The sequence below is a fragment of the Mauremys mutica genome, chromosome 12 (genome assembly GCF_020497125.1).
Source record: "Mauremys mutica isolate MM-2020 ecotype Southern chromosome 12, ASM2049712v1, whole genome shotgun sequence".
NCBI lineage: Eukaryota > Metazoa > Chordata > Testudines > Geoemydidae > Mauremys > Mauremys mutica.
This window is the reverse complement of record NC_059083.1, coordinates 6214454-6233333: the sequence shown is the minus strand read 5'-3', so window position 1 is coordinate 6233333 and position 18880 is coordinate 6214454. Positions and strand designations below refer to the sequence as shown.

General features: G+C 54.0%; 2 protein-coding genes across 2 annotated transcripts in view; one reads left to right on the top strand and one right to left on the bottom strand.

Annotated features, from left to right (window-relative positions):
- Positions 1-3634, bottom strand: part of LOC123345839 (L-amino-acid oxidase-like) — a 52796-nt gene extending 49162 nt beyond the window's left edge. Inside the window, exons 1-2 of the mRNA XM_044982898.1 lie at positions 3496-3634; positions 2936-3037 (exon numbers count right to left, since the gene is read on the bottom strand). Of these exons, the coding sequence (XP_044838833.1) occupies positions 2936-3037; positions 3496-3634 (241 nt within the window). The remainder of the gene's footprint in view (positions 1-2935; positions 3038-3495) is intronic.
- LOC123346030 (C-type lectin domain family 2 member D-like) overlaps positions 1-18880 on the top strand; it is a 48912-nt gene that overhangs the window by 22260 nt on the left and 7772 nt on the right. Inside the window, exons 3-4 of the mRNA XM_044983225.1 lie at positions 13917-13982; positions 16594-16686. Of these exons, the coding sequence (XP_044839160.1) occupies positions 13937-13982; positions 16594-16686 (139 nt within the window). The 5' untranslated portion in view covers positions 13917-13936. The remainder of the gene's footprint in view (positions 1-13916; positions 13983-16593; positions 16687-18880) is intronic.

The following is an 18880-nucleotide window of genomic DNA, read 5'->3' as shown; positions in this document are numbered from 1 at the left end:
CGGGCAGAGCAGAGCGTTTGTGCCCGACGACTTGCGCTAACGACGTCCCGACTGCAGTACTGGCTCTGGCATCAGCAGCTCTCGAGCTACGGGCCCTCCCCCCCCCAGCCCCAGCCCCAGCCCCAGCGGGGCGGCTGGGTCATGGTTACGGCACCGCTTCACTCAGACTAGTGGTTTGTGGGCGTGCTCGGGAGCTGGCTCCAGGGCAACGCTCGAGTGGCCCCTCCAGCTAACCCCGTGGCAAAGACAAGCCCTCGGAAGCAGAAAAAAGCTGCCACAGCCTGGAGAGTTTTATGACTAGCAGCAAACGTTGCTATTTAGTACACAGGGCAGCGTGTGCGTTAACAACACAACCCTGCCAAAACGATCAGCTGTTGTTACTTCACTGGTTGTATTATTACTGTGGGGTCTAGAGGCCCTAACTGAGACCAGGACCCCACTGTGCTGGGCACAGAACAGACACACACACGCTCAGAGGCAGGGAACTTGCAAGTGAAATGCACCAGAAAGAAAGGGGCAGGTGGGGATACTGAGGCACAGAGGGGGGACTTAGCCAAGGTCACCCAGCAAAGCAGTGGCAGAGCTGCGAACAGACTTGAGCTCTCCTGAGTCCCAGTGTGGTACCCTGGGTACTAGACCATCCTGTCCCGCAGGAGTCCATGGTTGTTGAAGGTGATAGAAGCAGGAAGGGGGCATCCTGTCTGCACCAGCCAGAACGGCAGGGGAGCTGCGAAGGAGGCTGCTCAACCCAAGCCAGGGAGAGGAGGATGGGCCTTGCCTCTGCTTTTAGCTCCCCCTTCCTTTAACCCCTGGAGTTCTGACAGGAAGAAGGTGTTGGGGACTTTAACCCCGACAGCGAAATTCGTTGTCTGATCACAGAGAGACAGGCAACACCAGCAAGGTCCGATCAAAAGCCCTTTATTGACAAGTGCACGCATCAATAAAGGGCAGCTCGTCTCCAGTGAGAACCAGCCACTCTTTACAGCTTAGTATTAGCCTATATAGACAGTTTTATTACGTCATACATCACTCACTTGAGCAAAACCCACCCCCCTTTGTTTAACAACTTAAAACTAGACACTTTTAATATACACACATGCCTAGACTTTATGTCTACAACTTTAGATTATTAATTATATCTTAACAACACCCAAAAGTTAGAAATACAGGGGAGTTTTAAACAAACCTATAACTCAACCAAAGAGTTAGAATCTGAACCGTGGGATGCTAGAGGTTCTTATCAGTTCTTCAAACACTGTCCTTAGCACAGCTAATGGTATGCCAGGAATGCAATCGCTGGCTTATCTCAGGCTTATCTCACGTTTTCCAGGGCTCTGTAAAACAATGCTGCTTCTCAGTACTTTTCCACTCTGGGATTACCCAGAAACCTCTGTTAGTCTGACTTCAGTCAGGTTGGCATAACTGGTTTTGTGCTACATCTTTATTCAGGCCTAACAAAGGGACAAGGGGAGATGGGGGAGGGTCAGCAGAGGGATCAGAGCCCAGATAGTGGGGGTCCAAGGCCTAAAGCCAGCAGAGGGTCTCCTTTTTTCAGGTCTGCTCGAGGGATGTTAGTGCAAGTTAGAGCCGCCCCAGGGCTACTCTAATTTGCAGCGGCCTTGCAGAGTCATACTCTCTCCTAGCCCTTGCTGCACCCCCAGCAGGCCTCTATGCCAGGGCTGTGTAGAAGGGGGGCACAGGGCTTCTGAGCAAGTCCAGTGGCATAAGGGGCTTGAGGAGGCAGGGAGAGAGAATTCACCGCACTGTCATGGCTAAACCACCCCTCCAGAAGGATGAGGAGCCTTCCCCCAAGCTCACAGCTGACTCTCACAGGCAAACACCTTCCGCAGGGCTTGTCTACATGTGGAAATGGACTGGAATAACTCCCATGGGCTGAGCTGTTCTTGAATAGCTCCCCTTGTTCCAGAAGTGGGTGAAGCTTGGTATCATCCACAAACTTTATAAGTGTGCTCTCTATGCCATTATCTACATCCTTGATGAAGATATTGAACAGAACCAGACCCTGAACTGATCCCTGCAGGACCCCTTCCAGCATGTCCTTCCAGCATGACTGTGAACAACTGATAACTCCTCTCTGGGAACCATTTTCCAACCAGTTATGCACCCACCTTATAGTAGCTCCATCTAGGCTGTATTTCCCTAGTTTGTTTATGAGAAGGTCATGCAAGACCGTATCAAAAGCCTTACTAAAGTCAAGATATACCACATCTATCACTTCCCCCCACATCCACAAGGCTTGTTACCCTGTCACAGAAAGCTATCAGGTTGGTTTGACACGATTTGTTCTTCTTCGAGTGATTGCTCCTATCCATTCCATGTAGGTGTGCGCGCCGCGCGTGCACGGCTCTTCGGAACATTTTTAGCCTAGCAACTCCGGCGGGCCGGCTGGCGCCCCCTGGAGTGGCGCCGCCATGGCGGCGGATATATACCCCAGCCGGCCCGTCCGCTCCTCAGTTCCTTCTTTCCGCCTGTGACGGCTAGTAGGAACAGTGGAGTGATCTGCTTTCCTCCACAGCCTTAGCGTTCTCCGTTAGTTAGTGTATATAGTTATCATAGTTGTTAAATTTTGTTAATAGTTCTATAGTTAGTGTTTACAATAGTCATTAGGGAATTAGAGGGGTTAGCCCTCTTCTTCCGCCCCGGTGCGGGCTTAAGCCCGGACCGGCGGGTTTCAAGCCCTGCGCGGCTTGCCAGCGGTCTATGCCGGTGAGTGACCCGCACGACTCCTGCCTCCGCTGTCTTGGAGAGTCGCACCGGTCGGACAAGTGCCCCATCTGCGTCACTTTCAGGCCTCGCACGAGGAAGGAGCGGGACTCACGGTTGAAACAACTCCTCATGGAGTCGGCCCTCCAACCTCCGGCACCAGCACCGGCGGCGCCAAAGACTGCCTCGGCTAGCAGCGCGCCGACCGCACCCAGCCGCCCCGGTGCCGAGGATGCATCTCGGCACCCGGCACCGAAGACCCAGCACCGCTCCATCTCCCCGGGAAAGAAGCGCAAAGTGCCGAAGACGGTCTCTGATAAGCAAAAGAGACCGTTAGCCCAGCCGCCTCCGACTGTAACGGTGCAGGCTGAGGCTGTGCACAAAACGTGCACCGTGCTGTCGACTCCGGCGCCGCACGGCCCGTCGAGTCCGGCACCGCCCAGCTCCCCGGTACCTACCGAGGAGGAGCTGAGGCTGCCGTCCACGCCCGAGGCGTTCACGACGGCAAGACATTTAATTGACATTACCGCTGATACAAGCGCTCAGCTGCCGGTGCCACCGGTGCGGACTCTCAAATCTATTGGGAAGCCACTTATGATGCGCCCCCCGTCCCCGGGTGTCCGAGCTGATCGCAGCACCGCCGCCAGATCTCGGTCCCGATCTCGCTCATGGCACCGCTCTCCACCGCACCGGGCACGACGATCCACGTCAAGACGACGCTCCCCGTCTCCTCGCCGGTCGCAGTCCCGGTACCGCTCCCAGTCGCGGTACCGGTCGCACTCCCGGTGACGTTCCAAGTCCCGGTCGCCGAGTCGCCGGCACCGTACCAGGTCCGGCTCCAGGCACCGCGAGAGGCGTCGAGAGTCACGTAGTCGCTCCAGGCGCTGCCGCACGCGGTCCAGATCCGCATCCCGGCACCGTCGGTCGAGCTCCCGGCACCGTCGGTCGCGCTCCCGACGCCGCAGGTCGAGCTCCCGGGGCTGCCGGTCGAGCTCCCGGCACCGCCGGTCGAGCTTCCAGCACCGCGCCACGCGCAGGTCCCGTTCGCCGGCTAGACCACGTGACGACCGGCACCGTCCGTCGGCACCGCGGGGGCACTTTACTCCGGCACCGGACGTCCGCCCGGCCACCGCTTCGGCCCCCCCCGGCCATCAAGAGAGCCCTCAGTCGCTTCCCCTGGGGGCAGCGCAATTGACTTCCGGGCGGGGTCCCTCCCACCAGAACCTGGACCGCAACAATGGGGTTTTTGGGTGCCTTGGGCCGAACATGAACAGGGGCCTCCCCTTCCACCGCGACAGCCAGGCTCGGTGCGGTCGGTACCGGTAGCCACTGTCAGCAGGCCACCTCCGTCCCCCACTCCACAGGCCGCCGCTCACGGCACGCACTTAGAGCATGAAACGCGGGCACCTATTCCCGCAGACACGGAGCAGGCACCGGAAGAAGTGCTACCGGGTCCTTCCTCATCCTCCTCCCCCGATGAGGCGGTGGCAGGGGCGTCACCGTCGGAGCCTCCGCCGATCGACCTCAAGGCTCACCAGGACCTTCTCAGAAGGGTAGCTAAGACCATCAACCTACCCGTGGAAGAAGTCCAGGAGGTCGATGACCCCATCACGGACGTGGTGGGGGCGGAGGCCCCCGTGAGGGTAGCGCTCCCCTTCATTCGGACAATACAAAAGAACAATGCCACTATCTGGCAGTCGCCCTCCTCCGTCCCGCCTACAGCGCGCGGAGTTGAGAGGAAGTACTCGGTCCCCCCGAGGGGGTACGAATACCTTTATGTTCACCCGGCTCCGGACTCTCTAGTTGTCCAATCTGTCAATGACCGGGAGCGACACGGACAGCCCGCCGCTGCGCCGAAGTCGAAGGAGTCCAAGCGTATGGACTTGTTAGGCTGAAAAATTTACTCAGCGGGCGGCCTCCAACTCCGCATCGCCAACCAAATGGCCCTGCTCTCAAGATATACATTCAACATCTTGGGCTGCCTAGGAAAATTTGCGGAGCTCACCCCGCAGGATTCCCGCCGAGAATTCTCGGCACTGCTGGAGGAAGGAAAGCTGGCTTCCCGAACCTTAATTAAGGCAGCGGTGGACGCAGCGGACTCGGGGGCCAGGACCATAGCGTCAGGGGTAACCATGCGACGCATTGCATGGCTTCAGTCCTCTACTCTGCCGCCGGAGGTCCAATACACGCTCCAGGACCTTCCTTTTGAGACGCAGGGTCTATTTTCAGAAAAGACTGATACCCGCATTCAGACCCTAAAGGACGGCAGAGTGGCGATCCGCACATTAGGAATGCACACGCCGGCCACCCAAAGGCGTTCCTTCCGGCATCAACCTTATCGCCCCTTTCAACACAACAGACCTCGCCCGCCTAACAATTGGCGCTCAGCCCCCTTCCGCCGCAGACCATCGGGCGGGCGGCGTAACCAAGTCCAGGGATCGTCCAAGTCCCCTCAGGGCCCAAAGACGGCCTTTTGACGGGACGCCCGAGGGCCGCTCACCTCTCTCCAATCAGGATCCACCCCTTCTGTTTTCCGATCGCCTTTCCCGCTTCCTCCAGGCGTGGTCATCTGTAACATCAGACAGCTGGGTCCTCAGCACTGTCCAATACGGCTACCGCCTACAGTTCATTTCGCCCCCTCCCTCCCACCCACCCTCCCTGTCCCTCTTCAGGGACCCCTCTCACGAGCAAGTCCTCTTACAGGAGGTCCAATCTCTGTTGAGCGTGGGTGCCATCGAGGAGGTGCCTCCCAGCAGGCGAGGCAGGGGATTCTATTCCAGATACTTCCTCATCCCCAAGGCGAAAGGAGGCCTTCGTCCCATCTTAGACCTCCGGGAGCTCAACAGATACCTGTGCAAGCTCAAGTTTCGAATGGTGACCTTGGGGTCCATTATCCCTTCCTTGGATCCGGGAGACTGGTTTGCTGCCCTCGACATGAGGGATGCCTACTTTCATGTGGCAATCTACCCCCCCCACAGACGCTTCCTGCGCTTCATGGTCAACGGAGCTCATTACCAGTTCACAGTGCTCCCCTTCGGCCTCTCCACCGCGCCGAGGGTATTCACCAAGTGCATGGCGGTCGTCGCCGCAGCCCTCCGCCGTCGTCGCATCCACGTCTACCCATATCTCGACGACTGGCTGATTCGGGGCCGCTCCCAAGAGCTGGTGGCGAATCAGGTGACCGAGATTCTACATCTGTTCCGGTCTCTCGGCCTGCTTGTCAACACCGAGAAGTCCCTCTTAGTTCCAGCGCAAAGAGTGGAGTTCATAGGAGCGGTCCTCGACTCCCATCTGGCCAGAGCGTGCCTCCCTCGCACTCGGCACGACACGTTGGCCTCCCTCATTCGGGCACTGCAGGCCTTTCCGACGACAACGGTGCGATCCTGCCTCCGGCTCCTGGGTCACATGGCAGCGTCCACATTTGTGACCGCGCACGCCAGGCTGCGACTTCGCCCATTCCAAATGTGGCTGGCGTCGGTGTACCGCCCTCATCGCGATCCCCTAGACATGGTGGTAACGGTGGCAAAGCCCGCTCTCCAGACGCTCACCTGGTGGCTGGACCCGGAAACGGTCTGCGAGGGAGTTCCGTTCCGCCCGCCTCGCCCGTCAATCACCCTGACGACGGACGCCTCGGCGCTGGGCTGGGGGGCTCACGTAGGAGACCAACACACCCAGGGTCTCTGGTCACCCCAGGAGCTCTCCCTCCATATCAACGTCCGGGAGCTGAGAGCGATCCGCTTAGCTTGTCTCGCCTTTCGGGCTCACCTGCAGAACCGCTGTGTAGCGGTCTACACGGACAACACCACAGCCATGTTTTATGTCAACAAGCAGGGTGGAGCGCGGTCCTCCCCACTTTGCAACGAGGCATTGCTCCTCTGGGATTTCTGCGTAGCCCACTCGATTCGCCTCGAAGCGTTTTTTCTGCCAGGAGCGCAGAACACGTTGGCCGACCGCCTCAGCAGGTCCTTCGCCTCTCACGAGTGGTCCCTTCACCCAGATGTGGCTTATTCCATCTTCCAGAGGTGGGGCTTTCCCCAGATAGACCTCTTTGCTTCCCGGACCAACCGCAAATGCCACAGGTTCTGCTCCTTCCAAGGTCAAGCTCCAGGCTCCCTCTCAGATGCGTTTCTCCTGTCATGGACAGAGCCTCTTCTCTACGCGTTTCCTCCGTTTCCACTCGTCCACCGAGTGTTACTCAAGATCCGGAGAGACAGCGCCCGCATCATACTCGTCGCTCCGGCCTGGCCGAGGCAGCACTGGTATACCCTGCTGCTCGAGCTGTCGGTTCGGGAACCCATTCCCCTTCCGCTGTGGCCGGACCTCATAACCCAGGACCTCGGCAGGCTTCGTCACCCGAACCTGCAATCGCTGCATCTTACAGCTTGGTTCCTGAGTGGTTAACCGACGCAGAGAGGGATTGCTCCGCAGCGGTGCAGCAAGTGCTGCTCGAAAGCAGAAAACCTTCAACGCGAACTACTTACCTCGCCAAGTGGAAGCGCTTTGCCCTCTGGTGCGACCAGAGGGGTATCAACCCTTTCTCGGCCCCCATCCAGACTGTCCTCGACTACCTTTGGTACCTCAAGGGTCAAGGTCTTGCAATCTCGTCCCTCAGAGTGCACCTGGCAGCGCTGTCAGCATTTCGACCAGCTATAGGAGGTCGCTCGATCTTCTCCAACCCGATGGTATCACGATTCCTTAAAGGGTTAGACCGTCTCTACCCGCAGGTGCGGCCTCCTGCTCCGACATGGGATCTCAACCTGGTCCTCGCCCAGCTCATGGGCCCACCCTTCGAGCCCCTTGCTACTTGCTCTCTCCTCCATCTTACCCGTAAGACGGCCTTCCTCGTGGCGATCACATCCGCCAGACGGGTCTCAGAGCTCCGCGCCCTGACGGCGGGTCCCCCGTATACCGTCTTTCATGGGGACAAGGTGCAGCTCCGACCACACCCGGCCTTCCTCCCCAAGGTGGTGTCGCCCTTCCATCTCAACCAGGAGATCTTCCTCCCGGTCTTCTTCCCGAAGCCGCATGCCTCGCCTCGGGAACAGCAGCTGCATACCCTCGACGTCCGCCGAGCACTCGCGTTCTACATCGACCGCACGAAGCCTTTTCGGCGTTCGTCCCAGCTGTTTGTGGCAATAGCTGAACGCATGAAAGGCGAGCCAGTCTCCTCGCAGCGGATTTCTTCCTGGGTGACGTCCTGCATCAGAACGTGTTACGAGCTTGCTCGCGTTCCCCCGTGCCGACTCACCGCACACTCCACGAGGGCACACGCCTCATCAGCCGCTTTCCTGGCCCATGTCCCCATCCAGGACATCTGTAGAGCGGCCACCTGGTCTTCAGTCCATACCTTCACTTCCCACTACGCGTTGGTGCAGCAGTCTAGAGACGACGCAGCCTTCGGCTCTGCGGTATTACACTCCGCCACGTCTCATTCCGACCCCACCGCCTAGGTAAGGCTTGGGAATCACCTACATGGAATGGATAGGAGCAATCACTTGAAGAAGAAAAGACGGTTACTCACCTGTAGTAACTGGTGTTCTTCGAGATGTGTTGCTCCTATCCATTCCAATCCCGCCCTCCTTCCCCACTGTCGGAATAGCCGGCAAGAAGGAACTGAGGAGCGGACGGGCCGGCTGGGGTATATATCCGCCGCCATGGCGGCGCCACTCCAGGGGGCGCCAGCCGGCCCGCCGGAGTTGCTAGGCTAAAAATGTTCCGAAGAGCCGTGCACGTGCGGCGCGCACACCTAACTGGAATGGATAGGAGCAACACATCTCGAAGAACACCAGTTACTACAGGTGAGTAACCGTCTTTTCTTGACAAATCCATGCTGACTTATTTGTCACCTTATTATCTTCTAGGTGTTTGCAAATTGATTGCTTATTTGCTTCATAGAATCATAGAATCTCAGGGTTGGAAGGGACCTCAGGAGGTCATCTAGTCCAACCCCCTGCTCAAAGCAGGACCAAACCCAACTAAATCATCCCAGCCAGGGCTTTGTCAAGCCTGACCTTAAAAACCTCTAAGGAAGGAGATTCCACCACCTCCCTAGGTAACCCATTCCAGTTCTTCACCACCCCACTAGTGAAAAAGTTTTTCCTAACGTCCAACCTAAACCTCCCCCTCTGCAACTTGAGACCATTACTCCTTGTTCTGTCATCTTCTACCACTGAGAACAGTCTAGATCCATCCTCTTTGGAACCCCCTTTCAGGTAGTTGAAAGCAGCTATCAAATCCCCCCTCATTCTTCTCTTCTGCAGACTAAACAATCCCAGTTCCCTCAGCCTCTCCTCATAAGTCATGTGCTCCAGCCCCCTAATCATTTTTGTTGCCCTCCGCTGGACTCTCTCCAATTTATCCACATCCTTCTTGTAGTGTGGGGCCCAAAACTGGACACAGTACTCCAAATGAGGCCTCACCAGTGCTGAGTAGAGGGGAATGATCACATCCCTCGATCTGCTGGAAATGCCCCTACTTATACAGCCCAAAATGCCATTAGCCTTCTTGGCAACAAGGGCACACTGTTGACTCATATTCAGCTTTTCATCCACCATAACCCCTAGGTCCTTTTCTGCAGAACTGCTGCCCAGCCATTCGGTCCCTAGTCTGTAGCAGTGAATGGGATTCTTCCGTCCTAAGTGCAGGACTCTGCACTTGTCCTTGTTGAACCTCATCATATTTCTTTTGGCCCAATCCTCTAATGTGTCTAGGTCCCTCTGTATCCTATCCCTACCCTCCAGCGTATCTACCACTCCTCCCAGTTTAGTGTCATCTGCAAACTTGCTAAGGGTGCAGTCCACACCATCCTCCAGATCGTTAATGATAATGCTTCATTATCTTTCCAGGTACAGAAGTTAAGCTGACTGGTCTGTAAAACCCCAGGTTGTTGTTTTTTCCCTTTTCATAGATGGGCACTAGATTTGCCCTTTTCCAGTCTTCTGGAATGTCTCCCGTCTTCTATGACTTTTCAAAGATAATTGCTAGTGCCTCAAATATCTCCTCAGTCAGCTCCTGGAGTACTCTAGGATGCATTTAATCAGGCCATGGTGAGTTGAAAACATGCTGCCTACTTCTTGCTTACGTCACCTGAAAATGAGAACAGGCAGTGGTGAGCTGCAGCCGGTTCGCGAGAACCGGTTGTTAAATGTAGAAGCCCGTTTAGAACCAGTTGTTCCTGGAGGGACAACTAGTTCCAAAAGGGCTTTTAAATTTAACAAAAGCTCTAGCAGCTCCCTGCCCTTCCCCTGGCCCCAGCTCACCTCACTCTGCCTCTGCCTCCTCTTCTGAACGCTCCTCCGGCTTCTCCTCCCCCTCCACAGCTTCCCGCGAATCAGCTGTTCGTGCGGGAAGCCTGGGAGGGCTGAGAAGAAAGCGGAGGCTTCCACCAGGTGAGCTTGAGCTGGGGCCGGGGCTGGGGGGGCGGGGGCGCCACTGGGAGGAGGGCTCCAGGCGCCACCCGGCAAGGTCGCGGCCGGACCCTGGGGCCGGGCGGCACGGCTCCTGCTTCCCGGGTCCAGCTGTGACCTCGCCGGGCAGCGCGGCGTGGCTCCTGCCCGGCCCCCAGGTCCAGCCCCGACCTCGGCCGGGCGGCTCTGGTCCCGGTCCCAGCCCAGCTGGGCCCCCACCTCCAGGCAGCAGGGTAAGGGAGCAGGGAGGGCGTGTTGGAAGAGGGCAGGGGAGTTGGGGGGGTGGATTAGTGTCGGGGCAGTCAGAGGGCAGGGAACAGCGGGATTGAATGGGGGCAAGCGTCCCGGGGGGGCAGTCAGAAAGGAGCAGGGGTTGGATGGGGCGGTGGGGGGCAGTCAGGGGTAGGGATTCCAGAGACAGTCAGGGGACAGAGAGAAGGGGTGGTTGGATGGGGTACGGGTCCCGGGGTGCCATCAGCAATGAGAGAAGGGGTTGGATGGGGTGGTAGGGGGCAGTCAGGGGACAGGGAAGGGGGGTGGATAGGGCACAGGTCCCGGGGGGGGGGCTGTCAAGGAACATGGGGGGGGTTGGATGGGGCAGGAGTCCCCCGGGGGGGGCATGACCCCTCATGGGGTGAGGAGGAGGGAACCGGCTGTTAATATTTTGGCAGCTCATCACTGAGAACAGGTGTTCACATGGCACGGTTGTAGCTGGGGTCGCAAGATATTTAGGTGCCAGGTGCGCTAACGATTCATATGTCCCTTTATGCTTCAACCACCCTGATGACGGATTCTGCTTGGTAACGATCCAAAGCAGAGCAGACTGATGCATGTTCATTTTCATCATCTGAGTCAGATGCCACCGCAGAAGGTTGATTTTCTTTTTTGATCGTTCGAGTTCTGTAGTTTCCGCATCTGAGTGTTGCTCTTTTAAGACTTCTGAAAGCAAGCACCACACCCTTTCTCTCTCAGATTTTGGATGGCACTTCAGATTCTTAAACCTTGGGTTGAATGCTGTAGCTGTCTTTAGGAATCTCACACTGGTACGTTTTTTACATTTTGTCAAATCCACTATGAAAGTGTTCTTAAAATGAACACATGCTGGGTCGTCATCTGAGACTGCTATAGCATGAAATATATGGCAGAATGCAGGTAAAACAGAACAGGAGACAATTCTCCCCCAAGGAGTTGAGTCACAAATTTAGTTAATGCATCCTTTTTTTTTAAAACAAGCATCATCAGCATGGAAGCATGTCCTCTGGAATGTGGCCGAAGCATGAAGGGGCCTACGAATGTTTAGCATATCTGGCACATAAATACCTTGCAAGGCCGGCTACAAAAATGCCATGCGGACGCTTGTTCTCACTTTCAAGTGACATTGTAAATAAGAAGCAGGCAGCAGAAAAGGACCTGGGGATTACAGTGGATGAGAAGCTGGATATGAGTCAACAGTGTGACCTTGTTGCCAAGAAGGCCAACGGCATATTGGACTGCATTAGTAGGAGCATTGCCAGCAGATCAACGGAAGTGATCATTCCCCTCTATTCGGCACTGGTGAGGCCACATCTGGAGTATTGCATCCAGTTTTGGGCCCCACACTACAAGAAGGACGTGGACAAATTGGAGAGAGTCCAGCGGAAGGCAACAAAAATTATCAGGGGGCTGGGGCACATGATTTACGAGGAGAGGCTGAGGGAACTGGGGTTATTTAGTCTGCAGAAGAGAAGAATGAGGGGGGATTTGATAGCAGCCTTCAACTACCTGAAGGGGGGTTCCAAAGAGGATGGAGATTGGCTGTTCTCAGTGGTGGCAGATGACAGAACAAGGAGAAATGGTCTCAAGTTGCAGTGGGGGAGGTCTAGGTTGGATATTAGGAAACACTATTTCACTAGGAGGGTGGTGAAGTACTGGAATGGGTTACATAGGGAGGTGGTGGAATCGCCATCCAAATTGGTTTTTAAGGCCCGGCTTGGCAAAGGTCTGGCTGGGATGATTTAGTTGGGGTTGGTCCTGCTTTGAGCAGGGGTTGGAGTGGATGACCTCCTGAGGTCTCTTCCAACCCTAATTTTATATGATTCTATGATTATCTCCCATAAATGTAAACAAACTTTTGTCTTAGCGACTGGCTGAACAAAAGGTAGGACTGAGTGGACTTGTAAACTCTAAAGTTTTACCTTGTTTTATATTTGAGTTTGGTTATGTAACAAAAAAAAATCTGCATTTGTAAGTTACACTTTCACAATAAAGAGATTGCATTACAATACTTGTATGAGGTGAATTGAAAAATACCATTTCTTTTATCATTTTTACAGTGCAGTTATTTGTAATAAAAAATAATGTAAACACTGTACACTTTGTATTCTGCGTTTTAATAAAAATCAATATTTTCAAATGTAGAAAAACATCCAAAATATTTAATAAATGTCAATTGGTATTCTATTGTTTAACAGCGCAATTAATCATGATAAAGTTCTTTAATCGTGATTAATTTTTTGTAGTTAATTGCTTAAGTTAACTGAGATTAATCGACAACCCTATTTCAGGCCTTAAAATCTATGAAGGAGGGGTGGGGACTGTTGGGTATTTGAGGATATTAAGGCCAAGGGGAAGCCATGACCGTGGGTCTCACATGGTGACGGATGCACTGAAAACACCTAGATGGACACAGTGAGAGGTTGGACTGGGCATTGTCTGTTGCATTTGGCACATGGTACGTTCTGATGGCTTTAAAGGAGAAGTGCATAATTAAAATAACCCACCCTGAGTGACCGTCTCTGTTCCTTTGTGGTAGGTGGTGACACAGCAGTCTTGTCCAGAAAATGGCAGAAGAGAGCCCTTAAGGGACAAGCAATACCTGTAAATAATAAATACTTTGATCTTAATTAAAAGGGAGCCTGCAGTGTGCTTGGCAGAGGGATAAAAATACGGTGGGTGGGTTGCCCCGTCTTTTTTATGAGGGATAAAGACAGGAAACAAGGAGTTTTTGTTGCTCTTTGGTTCACGCTTGTTTTTTATGTTAGCAATTTGAAGAACTCTGACCAAGAGGAGAACTGGTGTAGTGACAGGCGGAAAATCTGGAATACTGTATGCGCCCCGTCTCGGAAAGGATATTGTAGAACTAGAGGGGTTCAGAGAGGTGACAGGAAGGCTCAAGGGCCTGGGAAAACCCTCTTGTGAAGAGAGCTTGAAAAGACGGAGATTGTTACCTTGGAGAGGAGATGGGTACAAGGGACAGGATAATGGATGGGATAGAGAAGGTAGATCTGTGTCTAGAACAAGCACAAAGGGGATAGTTAATGGAGTGGAAAGGTGGGAACTTCAAAACTGATGAAACAATTTTTCACACGCTGGGTAACTAGATGGTGGCACTTGCTGCTAGGTGACATCAGCTGATGATGATAAGGCCAAGAACTTAGCAGAATTCCAAGAGGGATTGGAGATTGCTCTGGAGAACAGGAAGAGACAGAGTTGTTACAATGCTAACAAAAATGTTGGCAGAGATATTATCCTCTTACCAGCCACTAGAGGGGGACATAGCACACAATTTGTCAAATGCATTGCCGTGCTCTCTAATCCGCTTGGAGCCCCTCAACCAGGCCAAGGGCAGGCTGTGTGGGGTGGGGATAGGAAGTGTGGGGACTGCCAGTCACTTTGGGATGCACAGCGGGAGGGGAAGCAGTGACGGACACATTCAAAAGGCCTGGGCTTTGTACACAGCACTGGGCCCTGCATGGAGGGGACTGTATGATCTGACCTTAAATGACAGTTTCTTTTCCTTTCTGGTAGGTGGAGGGGTGACTGGTGCAATGCTGCCAGGTCAGGGAGCAGTGGAAGAAAGGGGAAGAGATGTGGGTAAATAATTACATTATTTATTAGGTACAATATAGTGTAACCCCTCTGCTAGGCTGAAATGATAGCAGCAAGGGCCAGGTTCAATACATAGGGGTCCCTTCCCCACCACGTAATGCAAACCAGCTCGAGCCCCCACCCAGTGACCTGGGAAAATCTTACACACACCCCCCTGGGCGCCTTGAGGAGGCAATACTTCCCCTCTCGCAAGCACAGACTCTTGGTTAGCGGAAAAGGTTTAATCACATAAGATAAACAACAAGCATTAAATTTGGAAAATACCTCAACTGGAGTTCATAGGTCAAACCCTGAGCAAAGACCCACCCCAGCAAATTGGGCCGTGTCCTTCTCTCTGGGCCCTTGAGTCCAGCAACCCCCCAAATCACCCCCAGTCCCAAAAGTCCCACAATTCAAAAGTCTCTGTCCCGGGTCAGTGCAGCCCCAGAGTTCAAGAGTCTCTTTGCAGAGGTCCCCCTCCCCAGCCTGGGTAGAAAGGGGCACCTTACGTGGTTCGGGGCCAACTGCCCTGCCTCTTCGTGGGGTTCTGCTTCCACTAGTCGTCCCCGCAAACAGCTCAGCTCCGCTTACTCTGTGGGCTGCTCCACTCTGCCAGCTGCTCTGGTCCACCAGCTGTCCTGTGAGCCACTCCAGCCGTCCTCACGAGCTGCTTGGCTCCACTCACCCAGTGGCTGCACAAACTGCTCCACTCCGCTCTGCCAGTATTGCTTCAGGCTCCCCCACTCATCAGCACAGTGCTCTCAGCTCAGCAAGTCCAGCTCTTCAATGATTTCAGCTCCACTCATTAGCACAGTGCTCTCAGCTCAGCAAGTCCAGCTCTTCAGTGATTTCAGCTCTTAGTGATTCCAGCTCATAGTAGGGGAGCCCCAGTACCAGTGAATTCAGCTCAGTAACCTGCATCTAGATTCTTAAGGGAATCAAAAATTAACTCTGACATTCCACAGTGGAGAGAGGCATAGGTGGAACTGGTGCTTCTGGCTCACACAAGGCACCTGCACCACCAAGTACAGATACCTGTCCCCAGCCTCTCTCTTTCCATGGGTTTTGGAACCCATGTGCCCCATCTAGCAAGCGCTATCCAGCTGACAATGAAACCCCCCATCACAAGACAATTTTGTAGTTCCCCATTTACCCAATCAGGGTGACAACATTTCATTTCTCCTGCCCCAATAACAACGAAATTGGGGCTCCCACAGCTGTGAAAATAACCATCCCATGTTGCTTTGCGGTATGCTAAGTGGGGTGGGAGTGCCCATGCAAATAATTGAAATGCTAATGCGAATACTTGAAACTTCCTCTCTGCACTCCTCATAATCTACCACCAGATGTCAGGGTAGAGCTCATCCTGACTCTGCTTACGTCAGTAACATCGAGAGACAGCAGCTGAGCCCCATTGTGTGCTGCACAGGGAGAGACAGTCCCTGCCGCAGCTGAGATCAGGGCCCCGTCGTGCCGGGCGCTGCACAGACACACAGGGAGAGACAGTCCCTTAAGGTGCTGTTCCTTTAGCTCGAGTGGTAATGGCTTGTGCCTTTAAATCCAGAAATCAGGAGTTCAATTTCTACTGCTGATGATTTTATTCCCTTTCTAAAGGCAAGTCCTGGGATATCCTGGTAGCCCCCAAATTAGCCCCAGTAACTCTGGGCAACCATGAAAATCTCTCTCCCAATCAACCAGCTCCTGGTGGCAACGTCCCTGATCTGGCAATCTGGAAAGTAAGAAGGTCCTTCAAAGCTGGTGAAGGGAGCTCAGTGACATTTTTGAACCTGTTTATTTTGTTTAACTGAAAAACAAATTTTTTCACCCAGAATTGTCAGAGTTGTTTTGGCTTTTTCATTTTTGGTGGAAACAAAGGTGTTTCTTGCTTTTTCTTTTTTCATTGCTCTTTTGGTGACATTTTTATTGAAAATACATTTTTAAGTTGTTTGGGAAAGTTGTAAACGTAAGAGCTGCCACACCGGGTCAGAGCAGGGTCAGTCTAGCCCCGTCTCCCGTCTGCTACAGTGGCCACTAGCAGAGCTTCGGGGAGGGGACAGGGCAGGGGAATTACTGAGCGATCCACCCCTGCCTTGGCTCCTGGCAGTCAGAGGAGCAGGGGTCGTGTCCCTGCCCACCTTGGCTAATGGCCATCGATGGACCTGTCCTCCAGGAACTTAGCTCATTCTGGTTTGGAGCCTAGTTATTTTTGGCCATCACCACATCCCGTGGCAGGTGGACTATGCGCTGTGTGAAAAAGTATTTCCTCTTGTTTGTGTTAACCCTGCTTCCTGCTAATTTCATCCAGTGACCCCTGGTGTTTGTGTTGTGGGAAGGGTAAATAACACTTCTCTGTTCACTTGTTCCACACTGTTCATTGTTTTATAGACCTCTGTCCTACCCCCCCCCTAGTTGTCTCTTCTCTAAGAAGAACGGCCCTAATCTTTGTTGTCTCTCCTCGTATGGAGGCTGTTCCATGCCCTTGATCATCATCAACTAGATTTATCCACTCGTGGAAGCACTTAGCAAAACGTGACCATTTTCTCGCACCGGCAGCATTTGCTGTTGATATGTTTGCCCACCTTCATCTGCTTTCATGTCATTTTTTTTTATTTTGCAGATTTCAGCCTAAAATGCATTAAAGATAAACGGATCCCGATTACCGTTACTGTCGTCATCACAGCTTTGATCATCACCGTAATTGCACTGGCGGGTGAGTGAAGGGTCATTACTAACCTGGCTGATTCTCATTCCCTTGTCACTGATTGTTCATTGACTGCTTGTCCTAGCCCCAAGGTCATGGTGCCCACTTGCGTTTCCCACGGCCTCTTCTCACCCCGTCTTTGCCCTGGTCTGACTTCTCCATTGAAGCACATTCCCCTTTTCAGAGGAGAAATCTCTCTCCAGACCCTTTCCCACAAAGAGGAAGGGACCAACCCCGTTCCCTGCCCCCTTGGAAGCAGCCCCACTAGATCCCAGGCCTGGGTAGCGGTGTAGGGATGCAGTGGGTGGGTCTCCCTGCCTCCCACTCCCTGTGTCATCCAACGCCCAGTCTCACCTTAAAAGTCTCTCATGGCTTTGGGAGCATTTCTGAATTTCTTTTCCATGCCAAAGCTCCTCCATAAAACTCACATGACACAGAGAATCTGTCACGCTGAACGGATTTTTCCCGTTCCTGGCTGGGTGTCGCTGGCGCAGCGGAAAGGGGTGTGTTGGGTGTGTGCGCCCTGCCCCCAGGAACCGAAGAGCCCCCGGGATTCCTTAGAGAAGACGCGTGCAGCAGGGAGTGTGTGGTGACAGCTGTCAGTGCTGGAGCGAGGGGCTGGCTGCTTGGCCTCACTGGGCAAACAGACCTTCACAAGGAAATGGCTACAGGGAGGAACCCTCTGTAGGGGTCGGGTTGGACTGTGTGGAGAGTGGGAGACTCTGGGCTGGATCCTTAGACCACTTGACACCACTCTGGGGACTCAAGGTGGATGCAAAGAGCCCTCTGAGAATCCCCCCAATTCAGGGGGCCTCCCCAGCTGGCATATGAGATTGGCACACAGAATGCAGGGGATGGGTTGGGGTTGTGGCCAGAGCATGCTGCATTACTGCTGTTCTGTGCTTCCCAGACAGCCTGAGAAGCAGAGGGTAAGTTAGAGCAACCCTGAGGCTGCTCTAAGTCACACCAGGGGAAGGTCAGGGCCCTGAATGGCAGCAATACAGGCAGCGCAAAGCCAGCATCTCTTTGACATGTGCCAGCCATCCACCCGGGCTGTTTTGCTACAGAGCATGTGCCAGCATTTCAGCCCATAGTTAATGCGTCTGTGCTTTGGGAAATCACATGGCTGGTAAAAGTTTCCATTGACCCGAACTGAAATGGTTTCTGGCTTTTCAGTTCATGAAAACTTTTGACTTTTCTCCCTGACTCAGGAAGGGAATATTCTCTGAAACCTCGAACGTTTTTGCAGGATATTGGGAAAAACCACTTCCCTCATCCCTCGTTAGGCTCCTTTGCCCTCAGTTTTAGTGGCTGCTTCGCTCTCCTGAGTGGAAGGCCTTGGCGAGTGTGTCTGACAGGCCGGCCTATGGCCCAGCCACGGAGAACGTGAGTTGTTCTAGCCCCACCTAGGGGCTCTCGGCTCTGATATTACGGGTCTCGCTCTTTGCTCTGGAGGGCCCCAGTTCTAGCCCCAGTGTGTCAACCGTCACGTGTGTACTGGGGATGATACGTCAAGGGGGAGTCCATGAAATGCCCCCACCCCTCCCATTTTTCACCCCTTGCCCCACGGAGGCGCATTTGAATGGGCTGCCCGTCCCTGGCAGAATGGGCCACCGCAGCCGACGGTGCCGGAAGTTAAGATGGCGGACGGGCCCATTTGGATGCGCGGGTACCGTGGGTCATGATGCCATCTTAGCGCCACCCCGTCCTCCCCAGCCACCCCATGGAAATGGCGGCCGTACAATCAGGATGGGGAGCTCTGTCCGGGGAGCAGGGGCTCTGACAAAGGTTTGGGGGTCATGGGGCATAATCCGCTGAACACAAGCTCCCAGTGGGACGCTGTGGTCAAGAGGAGCTAATGCGACCCTGGGATGTATAACCAGGGGAATCTCCCGTAGGAGCCAAGAGGTTATTTTACCTCTGGATTTGGCCCTGCTGCGACCGCTGCTGGAATCCGTGTCCCGTTCTAGTGCCCACAGTTCAGGAAGGATGTTGATAAATTGGAGAGGGGTCAGAGTGGAGCCACAAGAAGGATTAAAACCTGCTTGATGTGATAGACTCGAAGAGCTCCATCTGTTTAACATTCTCTTGTAAAGGGTGATCCTAGGGTGAGGGGTTCGGCCACAGAGACCCTTTGGGACTGTCACCTGATGTGCTGAAATTACCTCGGAGCCCGTTTTCCCTGCCAGCTTAGGCCTCCAGA